At 35.1% G+C, this 15,407-nt stretch overlaps 1 protein-coding gene across 1 annotated transcript in view; it reads left to right on the forward strand.

Moving 5' to 3' along the window:
- Positions 1-4,487, forward strand: part of LOC109849220 (ultraviolet-B receptor UVR8) — an 8,878-nt gene extending 4,391 nt beyond the window's left edge. The window contains exons 7-15 of the mRNA XM_020419037.1: positions 337-379; positions 476-521; positions 624-670; positions 768-870; positions 1,514-1,568; positions 1,681-1,747; positions 1,861-1,897; positions 2,761-2,840; positions 4,087-4,487. Coding sequence (XP_020274626.1) covers positions 337-379; positions 476-521; positions 624-670; positions 768-870; positions 1,514-1,568; positions 1,681-1,747; positions 1,861-1,897; positions 2,761-2,840; positions 4,087-4,212 — 604 coding nt within the window. The 3' untranslated portion in view covers positions 4,213-4,487. The remainder of the gene's footprint in view (positions 1-336; positions 380-475; positions 522-623; positions 671-767; positions 871-1,513; positions 1,569-1,680; positions 1,748-1,860; positions 1,898-2,760; positions 2,841-4,086) is intronic.

The raw sequence follows: 15,407 nt of genomic DNA on the forward strand, positions 1-15,407 counted from the left end.
AAGTGAATGTCATATTTAAATGCATAGTGCATGATTTTCTTCATGTTACCCGCCCAAAGGTTCTAGATTGAAAAGGAAGTAAAAATTTCTTCTTTGCAGTGTAAAGTATAATCAAAGTTTACAAGGCTCAACTCATCATTAATGTAAAATATCGTAGTAAAAGCATTAAAGTTCTTAGCAGTGGCACATTATAATAACTGTAACTACTCATATTATGTTTTTGTTCATGTTCTAAATGATCTTGTTCAGAGGATGGCCAAACTTTCTTTAATTAATTAGTAAAAGTAACATTGTTTTTTATCATACAGAATGATACTTAAAGATCCATTTATGCAGTGAATATACTCCAAGGCTAATCAAGTATTTTGAAGGGGTTAAGGTACTTGCAGCTTGCTACTTCGCCTGTTGGTGAGCACGGTGATTACTGGACTTTTCTGTACCAGACATTTTGTTTGCTGATTGTTTTTATGTGTAGGTCAAGAGGGTTGGTGCAGGAATGTTACATTCAGCTTGCATCACTGGTAAATAACTTAAGATGTTATTTGTCTTCTCTTCATATTCATATCAGTAATGTCTTATAGTCATTTCTCTTTTTGTTATTGTTGTTGCTGGCATCCATCCAGAACAAGGCACTCTTTATGTATTTGGGGAAAGAACAAGTGCTAAACTGGTATATATGCCCATTCATATTCTTGAAGGGTTTTCTCTGAAAATTTTCTTTATCAATATGATTGTTTTTATTTATCCAAATCCTTGGGGGAAGTTAGGGCTTTGGAGGATCAAAAAGTATCTCAACACCATCAGCTGTCCAAGACCTTCCATGCTCGGAAGAAGTTGCTTGCGGTGGTTATCACACTTGCGTTCTGACAAGTACAATCCTCAACCACATAATTTTCTTTTCTGATGTCGTCTATATTTCTGATGTATGAATCATGTGGATGTTAAATTCAATCGGCAAGAGATAGATGGTAACTGAACAACAATCATTATTATGTCAAGAGGAATTCACATATTCACTGCATGCTCACGAGGAGACACTTTGACCATCTTGCAGATAAATGTAAAATACAGTCTTCTGTACACAACTCTTTGTGAAGATTGTTCTATAATTTTCATGGACATATGATGCATGTCTTTTTGTAAACTGCATAGTTGATGGAAACCTCAGTTCTGCTACATCTAGGATGCTGGCTTGAAGTACATGAATTAATAAATTATTGATCATGTAAGAAGTAAATAAATGCGTTGGTTCAATTAAATCCAGTTATTATCTAGTGTTCTTGAAAGGTACAACAATATATATGAGTGTAATATTTCATAGAGCTTATAATGGCATAGTTTCATGTATTCTGGTTGTACATGCTGTCTTTATATTTACAAGAGAAACTTAAGTTTTAATTAATTTTTTGAACTTCATGCTTCTGATATAATTCACTTTATGCTTGTCGTTCCTTTTATCATCTTTAAAACAATTTATACAGACTGAGAGTTTATATATGATTACTTTCAACAGGTGAAGGAAGCTTATGCACATGGGGTTCAAATGAGAACGGTTGTCTTGGTCTTGGGTATCTCCATTTTTTTTAATTTTATTTATGCAATCGTCTTGGAGTTGTTCTTTCAATATATTGTTGTCTCCTTTGTCATCATGCTCATGGACGTCCTTTCCCCCCATGTCAGTGGCACAGATATGGTCCGATCTCCAGAATGTGTTGAGAGTTCTTTATTTAAATCTCCTATATCTGAGGTTTGAATTACTTTCATCTATTATAGTTTATCCGAATATATGTATGTTTCAGTGTTGAATTGTTTTTTTGAAGGTGTTATCGTTATTCACTTTTCAGACTGATCATTCTGCAGGTATCTTGTGGTTGGAAGCATACAGCTGCAATTTCTGGTAAAATCTTGTTCTTCAGCAACTTCAACAAGTTTCTTTCCTTCTATTCCCTCGTGAATATGATTAATGTGGGTTCATGTCATGAATTATCTTAGGATTTCGATTGGGTTGAATTCTAGACCATGAAATCCTGTTTGATTTGCCTTGCAATTAGTCATCTAAACTTTAATACGTATAGCATTTCATATCTAGCTCCTACAAAACCTTTGAGGCACTGTTTGGGAATGGATTGAGGGGTTAAGGTTTCCTCTCCTTAATATGCCAGATGTGAAAATTATGCACATGGGTGTAGGGGAGTAACCTATCGGCTATCAAGAGCCCTCCATTAGATCCTATATCGAGGATAGCTCATCAAACTAATTCACTAGAATATAGCTCACTTAGAGCTTTCAGTATCTCACTGTTATATCTGGATTGAGCTTGGCACTGTTGAATGATGTTTGATTAATTTCCATCCCTATCTAGTACCAAGATCATTTGGTTATTTTGATAGAAGTAAATTGGATAACAGTAGAACTGCCCACCAGAAATCTATCCAGTCCAGGATTTTGTGCTTTCAACAAGGAATCTTTGTGTCCTTCGCATATAATCTAATGCATCAACACAAAGTTCAGGGACCTGAAATTAAAATAGGGAGCACAAACCTTGCTATAGTTTTATAAGTTACATCCTAATCTATCATATTTTTACTGCTGTTCTGTATTTTGTTTATCATGTTTCTGTTGCAGTGATTCAGTCGCTATATATTTTCAATATGTGCTAGTAAGATGCATTAACCTTTATTGCCCAAATTTTGCTTCCAAAGTAATGATTTATCTTCTTTCCCCTATTTGAAATGATCACCCTGCGATATTCACACCCAGGTGGTAAAGTCTATACATGGGGCTGGGGCGGTGCTAATGGCACATTTTCTGTAGATGGCCATTCTTCTGGAGGGCAGCTGGTTAGTTTCAACCTGTCAGTTTTTTCTTTTTGAGATAGATGTAGAAATGTTTACATGACATATGAATACAATCATACTGTTTAAAAGTGCTTGTGCTAAGGCTCCTATTTTCACCAAAAAAGATTTTTTTTTTTTTTGTGTGTGTGGGGTGGGTGACTCCATTCCTATCTTATGCAAACATAATCCATTTATGCCCTCCTTGCTCTTTGGTCAAGGGAATTTCAATATAGCGACCACAAGTAAATGTAGGAATTGTAGAATTATTGCGCCTACTATCTTGTTGATTTTTTTTCACAAGCGTCATGATATCATGTTTACCCCAAACACAAGCTATTCTTTAGCGATGCTCCTAAGCAGAAAATCATTTACGTTTACAGCTCTTCACTATCTTGCAAGCACCCCTAAGTTTTAAGGCATTTGCTTAGAAATGACATATCCGTATAGTTAATTTGGCACACAATTCTTATTGTTAGGAATATAACCTGATAATTTGTTGGGTTAACTTGATCATGTCTAGAAAACATGGTCAAATCATAGGAGGGTATGCGTCCTCTAAGAACAAATAAAATTGTGGAATATTCTATTCAATCATTTTTGTAGGATAAAATGACATATGGTAAGAGTTGTTTGCATAATCAAAAGCTTGTTATGATTATTATGGGGAACTTCTCTACTTTTATTATGATGAAAAAAGAATATGACAAGATAATTAGTTTCAAGGATTTAAGTCCCTTTAGCACAATATTATATGTCTCATTATTTTCGTAGAGATAAGTACGTTCCCACATGGAAAATTGTTTGAAGTTTCTTGGTGTTGTAGCCATTATTTACCAAGCCATTCGAATATTCATGGTTTTACCAGAGAGACTACCTATATAATTTCCGTAAAATCATGTTTGAGGCAAAAACTTCAGGATAAGGCAAGTATTTTAGACCAAGCCATCTCAAGTTTTCGTCCAACAGTATTAAGTGCAGATCACCAGAGGAGAGGAAATAGTTTGATATGCATCTGGTTTAGGAGTTTGAACTATATATTGGCATTTTGTAACCATGGGTCTGTGGGAATCTTTGGAAGGTTTTAGTTATCAAGATTTTTTTCTTCTTGAATCCACGTATTTTCCATTACCGTGCTATACATCATTTTCCTCTTGTAAGCAAATTCTTAATATCACGTGTCTCCCTACGATTTGTTAGTTCTAATCTCCATGCATTTCTTTTATTTTAACTTCTCTTTTCTTATTTGCAGGGACATGGAAATGATGTTGACTATTTTCAACCAATGGTAGTTAACATTAATAGAAATGTGAAAGCAGTACATATATCATGCGGGTTCAATCATACTGCTGGCATATTTGAGTATACAGAAGCTTGAAGAATTACTGCATATAGTAAATACTGATGTATATTTGTTTACCCGTTCTTTATTTTCTCAAATTTTCATGTAATCGATTGTGTCATTATTGTATATCCCATCAGAGCTATACAAAAAAACGTAAAAAAGAAGAAGGACCGGCCTCTTGTAGCAGTGAACATTACGAGCTATGTAATTTATGTACTAGAATGATAATAAGGAATAAACGATGTTTGATGTTATGTAACTAGTCACAATAATAGAAATAAATCTCAGGTGCGTTATGAATTCGGTTAGTGGTTTGTGTGAGCATTGTGTTATGTAACTACTCGAAACTTCTTGTTTGTTTTTTCCCCTCCACAATTGTCCGTAAATATCAGCCCGGAATTGAAAAGATCATACGAGCCTTATCGGAACCTTTCAACCGTCTAGATCACCTGCGGTGGATTTATCTATAAATGTCTTTGGATGCAGGATTTAAGCATTGCATTTCTAGCACTATGGTAGCCTCTACTGCTAAAGTAGCATCACTTGTGGCTATAATTTAAAAGGTCTGTCATTGAAAAATCATGTATTTTAAGTGCAATATAGTAAGCACATACTCATTTAGTTATTTTTTTCGTATATCATTTAAGACGTGTATCCAAGTTGAGAAAATTGATGACATGTCATGTAGTATGAAGGTGAATATAACTAAGATAGTTATACACTGTGAGTATGAAATCTGGTCCCACACACATATAATTAATTAAGGAAGCTTCATTTTTCAACTTCAATCCTAGGTTTTTTTTTCCTCTGCACCGTTTTTGGAGTCAAATACAAACCTGTAATAAAAAATAAAAAATAAAAAAAAGGAAAAGAAAAGAAAAGAAAAAGGCCTAAAGTGCATATGTACATTATATGTACAGAGATCCTAAAGTGCATAATAAATTCATCCAAGTATTGAGGCATCATTCGTCTAACTACTTCCAATGTTGTAGAGTTATATGTACACAGATCCTAATTAAAGTGCATAAATTTGTGTTGATACACAACACACAAATGAATAGTACTACTGATGCTTGATTACAAGAGCAAAACCATAGCAAGAGTGCAAAGAGATCGAGATGCTTGATGATGATGATGATGATGATGATGATGATTGCTTCTTCGGCAACGACCCTCTCTCGATGAGCCATCGGATACGGGTGAAGTCATCAACGGAGCAAGGGAGCCTGAGGGGGCCTGATGAAGAGTAGCCATGCATAGATTTCTACCGATAAAACAAGTAGTCTTTCGAAGAGAGGGTGATGAAGGTAGGAGATGGGGATAATGAATCTCACTTCTTCTTCCTCCTCCTCCTCGAGCCCGACCCGAACCGTTAACGTTCCTTTCTTCACCTTTCTAATTGTTATCAGCCATTTCTGAGAATTTCATTTTGGTCATGGAGAGGTGAAAAGAGGAGGGAGAGTATTTATAGGAGAAGGGAAGAGGATAGATTTATAGTAGTAGTGCAAGTATGAAAGAAGCTAGGAAGCAAATCTTTTGGGTGTTTGCTTTTCAAAATGAGAATTTCTAATAGTAGTATTTTAAAGAAAAATTTACTATTGGTAAAAAAAGGGATGAAAAATAAGAAGGATACAATTACCCTTTCCTCATCTTCATTTAATTTCTTTTATTTCCTATTCTATCTTTCCAAGCAGTTGCTCTCCATCTTGCATAAAAACAGGCAAACACATCACATCTGAAATAAGTTTAATTTGTTTTTATAGGCTAGAACAACAAAGGGAGAAGAATATATGATGTTTTTTTTCCAGAATAACTCAGTGAAAACATTGAAATAGATTATATAACTTAATTATGTAATCAGTTTTGTTTGTTTTGAATTTCATTAAAAATAAAATTGTAATTTATGTTTTATCATCTAAGATAAAATACATATATTTATCTCAAACTGTTTCTTATTTTCTGTTTAAAGTACTAACTTATAATAGAAAACAACATAGGCAAAGGAACGAAGAAACATTTACCAAAATTTATCATATAACACTTTTTGAGGAAAGGGGAAAAAATCTACAAATATTATCATACAGAAGCTTGAAAGTAAATAAAACAAAATTAGGACGAAAGATCTATAGATATATAGAATATTACCCATCATTTGTGATGTTGAGGATATGTTTAGTTCTTTTATGTAATTCACGTGAAAGTTACCGTAGCTAGAAAACCGGTTTGAAAACAGGCCCTGACAGGTAGCTAAAGTGACTTCCGCCCAAAAGGCTTAAATTGACCAGAGGCTGCCAAGTGGACTTTTTTACCGTCACATTAGACTCTATTTGCATAACCAAACAACATAAACGCATGAAAGTTACTTTAACCTGATGGCTACAGTAACTTCCAAGCAAAAACAACCAACCAAACATGCCCTGACATTCAGTAGGACATTGGCCCATATATACACCGCACATAAAGGAAATATTTAAGGGATAATATTTTTGATGAATCAAGAGCAAAATAGCCCACAGATCAACATATTGCTCCTCAAAGTTCTTTGTTTCCTCATTCGTCCAATGACAAGTAACAATCAGACCACAAACCATCCAGTAGTAACAGTGAGTAGAGCATATGTAACATTTTATAAAGATAAGAGTTATATGCTATGCACACTGTACATATATATACGTACAAAACCTTAGCAAGAGTGCAAAGAGAAAGAAGGCAGATGATGAAGATGATGAACTTTGTGATGATCGCTTCGATTTTGCTTCGACGTTGACTCTCTCTCGACGAGCCATCGAATATGGATGAAGTCATCAACGGAGCAAGGGAGCCTCAAAGGGCCCGATGAGGAGTAGCCATAGACTTCCCTTGACGAGTCAAGTAGTTTTTTGAAGAGGGGTGATGAAGGTAGGAGATGGGATAACAAACTTCTCTTCTTCTTCTTCCTTGAGCCGACCCGAACCGTTAGCATTCCTTTCTTCACCTTGGCTTTCTTGTCATAGGCCATTTCTCCGAATTTTAGGATTGTTGGCAAGGAGGCGGAAGAGTAAGAATACTATATAGGCCAGGAATGGGCGGGGTGGTTGGGGCGGGGTGGGGGGGGGGGTAGTGGAAGTAAGGAAGAAGGTAAGCAATCCTCTTGGTTACTGCTTTTTAGAATGTGCTCCCTCTCAAGTCTCAAATATGTCATCTAGGATAGTAACCGCCCACAAGTTGTACGATTATTAGTAAATATACATTTTAATCAATACTTGCTTAAAAAAAAAAAAAACTAAATGTGTGTTTGTCAACCCTTCAAAACTTGGTCATGATTAGTCTATGCTCCGTTTTAATCCTAAACCGGTTTTAGTTTAGACCCAGCGAAGAGTGATCCAAACTAGAACCGGCTTATTGATCAAAATCTGGTCTGTAAAAACCGGGTTAATTTTGACATGTTTTTTTGTCAAATAGAAAGCAATTAAAACTTGGCCAGATTCAGTCTGACCTAATTTTACAGGGTTACCAAACACACCCTAAATAATTAATAAATATATCCTTTAAAGGACATTTTATGATACTTGGTGTGTACCAAATTACGGAATCTAGAATGTAAGATATCACTGAAAATTGTCTCCTTACTTTTTTTGGTACTTATATCAAGGGGGGAAATTGGGGCCCATTTGAGTTGGCAAGATAACATCAAGATACACCAAATTATACAGTGATGATAGGCTAGCTTTGATCTATATAGCCGACCCAACCCGATCCACTAAGGATCAATCATTAACCGACCCGTACGGTACCACTTGATTCGACCTGGTTTGTCGGATCTGAACCCAAAAAACTTGTATCTTTGTGGAGATCATGATGTTTTTGTGTTCTAGAAGACTAGAGAACTTCACCAAATATTTTGCAAACTCCATGTAAGTGATAGGGTAAATATCAGAACCACCACCCCCCACCCCACCCCACCCCAAAAAAAACTTTGAGTGATTTTCGTTTTGAGCTTAATGCGTAAACTGTAATAGTTAACATATTATCTATAATAGTTAACATGAGCTGGCATGAGAAAGAGAAAGGGTAAAATTAGGATTTTAGGTGGACCTGCGTCAAATCATGAGCTACCATGAGCTGGAGGGTGCCTGAGCATAATTTTTTCAAAAAAAGGCTGCAGCACATTGGTGAAAGTAACCTCAAAAAAATAATAATAAAAAACTTTGAATGATTGTCGGAAAACCCTTAATTAGCTTTCAAAATATTAGAAAAAACCTCTTAAGTATAGATGGGAGTACAAAACCTCAATTAACTTTTACATTTTATTAGCAAACTCCATTTTAACTTTAGATTTTATCAGAAACACCCCCTTAATTTAGAGGGGATTTCCTAATAAAATCTCAAAGTTAAAAGAGGTTTTCTGATAACCTTAAAATTAAGGGGGAATCTCTGATACTTTGACAGTTAAGGGGTTTTCTAATAATCATTCAAAGTTAAGAGGGATTTTTAGTTTTATGATATTTAGCCTAAGTGAGATTGTTAGGTCCATTTTTTTCTAACTAGGAGTTAATTGTGCGGGGTGTTCCTAATAGTAGAAATGTTATGTATGGGGGCAGCTTCGGTATTTCACTACGCCCTACATGGTTCAGACCACCATCCGAATTTAGAGATTAATTTTGAACCACTAAAGATTTAAGGGGCTAGTCTAGGAAAGAAAAAAAATCCCATGAATTAAGGTGTAGATCGCTAAATGAAAAGGATAAAAAATAAATAAATAAATTCATTCAAGACAAATGAAATTAGAAAAGAAGCATCTATTTACTTTAAAGGTAAAAATGCTTCCAGCCCCCAAAACCAAAGAAAACTTGCTTCCCTCCCAATACTTGGTCAACGGGTGCTTTGCCCCAAAAAATAAAAATTTTGTTCTCTGAGCCCCAAAAACACAAAACTCAAGAGATTAAAACATGTGAAGACCATAATATCATTCTCTCTCTCTATGATGATATTACTGATAGTTGAAATGATTGATGAGCATTGTTATTTTATTATTTTTCCCTTCTTATTATTTTCGTTGTTGATCAGATGAACTAACTGTTTTGTTTGTATTGGAAGATTGTTAAGGTTACGTGTTTAATTGTTAATGTTACGAGTTTAATTGTTAATGTTACGGGTCAATTATTAAGGTTATGGATCTCTCTCTCTCTCTCTATCATGATGTTACTGATAGTTGAAATGATTGATGAGAATTATTATTTTATTATTTTTATTTTTTATTATTTTCATTGTTGATGGGGAAACTAATTATTTTTGTTTGTATTGGGATATTGTTAAGGTTACGGGTTTAATTGTTAAGGTTACGGGTCAATTGTTAAGGTTATGGATCCCTTCCCTCCCTCTCTCTCTCTCTCTCTCTCTCTCTTCTATCTCTCTCTCTCTCTCTCTCTCTCTCTCTCTCTCTCTCTCTCTCTCTCTCTCTCTCTCCCTCTCTTTAATTGTTAAGGTTACGGGTTTAATTGTTAATGTTATGGGTTTAATTGTTAATGTTGCAGATTAATTATTAATGTTAGAAGTTTAATCTTAAGGTTACGAGTTTAATTGTTAAGATTATGAGTTTAATTGTTAAGGTTACGGGTTTAATTGTTAAGGTTACGAGTTTAATTGTTAAGCTTATAGGTCAATTGTTAAGGTTACGAGTTTAATTGTTAAGGTTACGGGTTTAATTATTAAGGTTATGGATTTAATTGTTAAGGTTACGGGTTAATTGTTAAGGTTATGGATCCCTTCTCTCACACACTCTCTCTCTCTTTAATTGTTAAGCTTACATGTTTAATTGTTAAGGTTACGGGTCAATTGTTAAGGTTATGGATCCCTTCTCTCTCTCACTCTCTCTCTCTCTCTCTCTCTCTTTCTCTCTCTCTCTCTCTCTCTCTAATTGTTAAGGTTACAGGTTTAATTGTTAAGGTTGTGGGTTTCATTGTTAAGGTTACGAGTTTAATTGTTAAGGTTACAGGTTAATTGTTAAGGTTACGGGTTTAATTGTTAAGGTTATGTGTTTAATTGTTAAGGTTACGGATCCCTTCTCTCTCTCTCTCTCCCCCCTCTCTTTAATTGTTAATGTTACGGGTTTAATTGTTAAGTTACGGGTTTAATTATTAAGGTTACGTGTTAATTGTTAATGTTACAGGTTTAATTGTTAAGGTTACGAGAGAGAGAGAGAGAGAGAGAGAGAGAGAGAGAGAGAGAGAGAGAGAGAGAAGAGATCCATAACCTTAACAATTGACCCGTAACCTTAATAATTAAACCCGTAACCTTAACAATTAAACCCGTAACCTTAACAATCTCTCAGTACAAACAAAACAGTTAGTTCCTCTCATCAACAACGAAAAATAATAAAAAATAATAAAATAACAATGCCCATCAATCATTTTAATTATCAGTAACATCATAAGAGAGAGAGAGAGAGAGAGAGAGAGAGAGAGAGAGAGAGAGAGAGAGAGAGAGAGAGAGAAGAGAGAGAGAGAGAGAGAGAGAGAGAGAGAGAGAGAGAGAGAGAGAGAAGAATATTATGGTCCTCACATATTTTAATCTATTGGGTTTTGTGTTTTGGGGTCTCAGAGAACAAAATCTTTATTTTTGGAGGCAAAGCACCCGTTGACAAAGTCTTGAGAGGAGCACGTTTTCTTGGGTTTGCTGGAAACATTTTCCCCTACTTTAAAATAAAATAATTAAAAAAATGTAAAAGAAGCATATATCATGTAGCAAATTGAGGCACGCATCCGTAGTACCAAAAGCATGTACCATCCTCTCTTATGATCTCATTCGTCACCAAAAGCAAGACACAATAAACGATACCAACTTTTCTAACGATGTCGATGATCAAAATATGAGAATATTTTGATGCTTACACGATCTTAGAACTTTAGAAAGTTTGATGAAAGAAAAGAGGGGATAACTCTCAAAAACTCTAAAAATATTGGAAGAGTGAAATTAAGAGGAAGGTGACATTGAGCCACCAATTAAGATTAAGGTTCAATGAATACATTAACCTTAATGAAAAGTGATCAAATCCTTGGGTGCTTATCTCTACCTCCTTTCCGCATTTTTGAGCTTAGGCTTCATTTTCTTTATTCTTAATTTATAGCCCCCCGAGCTTGCACGTTTGTTCTATTTGTACACGGGTACAACAATAAAAAAAGCTGTAATTATCTTATCTTATAATTACTAAAATCACCACTTGTTAGTTGCCCATGAGCCTAATTACGCCCCCAAAGAAGTGATTTCTAGAATTTTCCCTTTTCAGAGAGACGAGCAACGCTAATATTAACAGTATCAAGTATAATTAAGCACAAGAACTACATAAAAACATAATTAAGCACTTCTACGAATATCGTGAAACTTGATTTAGCGACACATAATACACGGATTAAAGGTGTCGGAAGCTTTTTGAAATTTCATTTTCGAACAGTTCATGTGTAATACACCGCATCTAACCATTTGGATTTTTAGTTATAGAATCCGAATTTTAAAATCGGATTGATCTTATTCGTATGTTAGACACTAATAATAGTAGCGCAGCTCACCACAAATAATATTATCACTGTAAATATTGCAAAGTCAATGATCACGATGCTTCGAAGAAACCAACGTGGAACGGGGAGGAAATTGTTGGAAAAATTCACATGAGTATAGTCCAAATTGAAAGAAATTAGGAAGGAAAAAATAATAATAATTTGGCGAACCTAAATAGAAAGTTGAGATGAATATCTAATAACTTGGAATATGGAATAAATCTGATTGGCAACCTCGCATATTCTAGTTTTATACATTTCCACGCACTGGCCCTCACTATTGGTTGTAGTGGGCTCTAAAAAGCGAAGGGTCGGTATTTTGATGGCGATGTAGATAGGGCCCATGGGCCATAGTAATCACCTTTTCTAGAAATACCATTCAATTTGAAGATATATAGATAGTGGAGCACTTAGGAGTACAATATATGCTTTGCTTTCCTTTCTCTCACGCTGGATTCTCTCCCCTCTTTTTTTCATCTCAATCTAAATCTTTGATGCGTGGCGACAAACATAAACAATTAAGATTGGAAGTCAATCAAAGGAACTCGAAGTCCAACACCTTCAAACTTCTTGTTATCTCTTTTATTATTGTGCATTTATTTTATTTTATTTATTTAATATCGGTTTTTCTATAGAGTGCCCATGGGCACTCTATAAGAGAGGAGAGGGATAGAGAGAAATGAATAGCTCATGGCCATCCTGATTTGCATTAATTTCTATGCATAATTCATTTCTCTCTATCTCTCTCCTCTCTTATAGAGTGCCCATGGGCACTCTATAGAAAAACCGATTTAAATATTGATATACTTTGTGATAATTAATTATCTGACATCTCACTAACTTGCATGAGGGTGGCTAAAAGTTATATTTTTGAGAGCTTTCCATGGATTCACCAGAGTTAGGTGGCCATCTAGTTGGATAACAATGAACATTAGTGAATTCCTTATTATATACAATTATTATCATCATCTTTATATTGTTCTTCTACATGAAGCATATTGGAGGCAAATTAGTATATTATATTTGATTTTGTTAATTGCAACATAACTTTTTTTTACCTGTTTTAAGAAAAAAGCTTTATATATCACCATCTAAACAATCCTAAGCCCTAGTTATTATTCTAAAGGACTCCCAATAAATTGCAACATAACTACTGTTCAAACTACCCCCCCTAAAGTCACACCGTACGGTTCAGATAGCCTCATGCGATATGACATTTCTGATAGTATTAGTACTCTCCTATTTGTCCTTTTTCTTAAAACACTCCTAAGTCTGTTATAACAAATTCTTGACCTACATGATAAACACATTTTCAAACTATATGAATTACTCATTGAAGTTGCATGACACGGTTGAGTATACATTTTGCAATGCTTACAAGATCAAAACATCCTCTAATTAAACGTCTAACAAAATAATCTTGAACATGCGGATTTCCTCATTGCAGCCTTTCAACAAAGAAAAATTCCTCGGGGACCCCAAATCATGGGACCCAAGGGGAGACATGTGAGGTGTCAACCCCTGGGTGCATGATCTACTGTTCATAGGACCCAAGGGGGGACATGTGAGGTGTCAACCCCTGGGTGCATGATCTACTGTTCATGAATAGTAGATCATGCACCCAGGGGTTGACTCAACCCCTGGGTGCATGATCTACTGTTCATGAATAGTAGATCATGCACCCAGGGGTTGACACCTCACCCGCCTCCCCTTGGGTCCCATGATTTGGGGTTCCTGTAGAACAACTCTTCAACAAAATGTTCAAAATACCTTTAATTAGAATTCTTAAAACAGTTTCTACTCAACGTGGAAGATTTTTGAACTTTCTAGAAAGTAACTTTCACAAGGGAAGTCACTTCGAAGTCCAAAGTGGCCTGAGTCAACCCTGTGTTGAACTTGAACGCAAATGATTGAACCCAAAGTGGTCGGTTCTAATTATGGCCATGAGTCAATTTCCCTTGATATATATTTAAGGGATAATCGCTGGTTTTAGGCCAATTCGCCTACCCTAATCCAAATCCAAGCCTAACCCATTGTTCCCCTCTTTTATGATTTTGGGGATAAAAAAGATGAGGCAAGTGATATATAGGAATAAGCCATGTATATGGGTTCCATACTTAGTTAGTGGATCGTACAAAAAATGATTAGGATTTTTCATAGGAAATATAAAGGATATATATAGAGAAAGTTTATAAAAAGATTCATGGACGGTGGGAAAGATATATTGAGTGTTGTCATATCCCTGTTTGTTGTTGCTTGCAAGGGGATATGGTACATAATTTGGTGATATTCCAACAAACAATAAAAATAAAAATTACATTTAACTTTTAAAAAAAGACTATTCATTAAAAGTTACGAAATGTGCTTACTTTTATCCACAAATCATATCACGTCACATAATACTTTTTTTTTGAGCTGAAGAAGCAGGGTTAAGGCCCTGCTTATATGGGGATATTATTAAAAACCAAAACATTGCAGATAAGACAACCAACTAGGTGGAGGATCACAGAGGGTGAAAGCAGATAGGGAGCGGACCTGTGTCGTCACCTACCATGCTGAACCCATCGGAATACTACAGCTAGTGGCTCATGATACCACATAATACTTGATATGTATTGAACACCTCTCAGAGACTTCACGTTAAGACCAAAATAATTTTAACCTTATTCATGAATGCACATCCACGTTAATATACTTGTAAAGGGTTCATATCCAATAATTAATAAATCCTTATTCGGTATAAATAGCTCCAAGATGCGTTAAGGTCGTCTCCTTGTCCTTTTTATGATGCATTAATATAAAGAAAGCCGGTCCAAATTAATTAAAAAACTTTGCCGGATACGGAATTCCTACGTACGGTTGCGTACCTACCCCTTTTTAATTGTATTTTTTTTTTATATGCAAATCAAAAGGATACGCGTCAAGCTCTTGCCTTTTGTACCATTTCTTAATTTCAAGAGTGCGCACGCACAAGATTCTTAATCGTACGCGTAAAAAAAAATAATAATAAAAAAGGTGTAGAAAGCCATATGTACTTATATCCGAATACCAATTATAAAAGTTGATAGTTAAGATTCTCCTATTGTTTTTTTCATTGATTTGGATATTTTCTTAGCGCGAATTTGCAATATTGATTGAAAATCAGTAGGAAGAAGAAATGTACAACCTACTCCTTTTGTTCTGTACGATTTATTACCCTTCTATATGTTCTTTCTTCGTTTTCGTCAAAATATACAAAGAGGCCAATACTTTAATCACAATCGTTTATAAACATTCCCTACAGCTAGTATTTATAAATATTTAGATAATTAGGATTTGATTTTAATAAAACGTACCCCCATCCTAAAAAAAAAAAGATTTTCTCAGGAGGGTACATAAATTCATGAATAAGAATGTGGCGACAGCATGGTCCGCTGAGTATGTGTTTCGTAGGTTGGGTTTTGCAATTCAGAAAGGATTAGTGACGCAGCTTGTTGCTCGCTTATCATCATCACATGTGTAATAGTTTTTCTTGTCTTTGCTAATTGTGAAAAAAAAAAAACAGAAATACCAGTAAAAAGATTCCCTTAATTTCTCTCTCATTCCAACCTCCCCTACCCTATAAAACCTTCGCCTCTCTCCCACACTTCTTCAACCTCTCCCACACACACAAAAAAAAAAAAAACATACAAAAGAGAGAAAATTAACTACCCATGG

Source organism: Asparagus officinalis, chromosome 7, assembly GCF_001876935.1.
Source record: "Asparagus officinalis chromosome 7, Aspof.V1, whole genome shotgun sequence".
NCBI lineage: Eukaryota > Viridiplantae > Streptophyta > Magnoliopsida > Asparagales > Asparagaceae > Asparagus > Asparagus officinalis.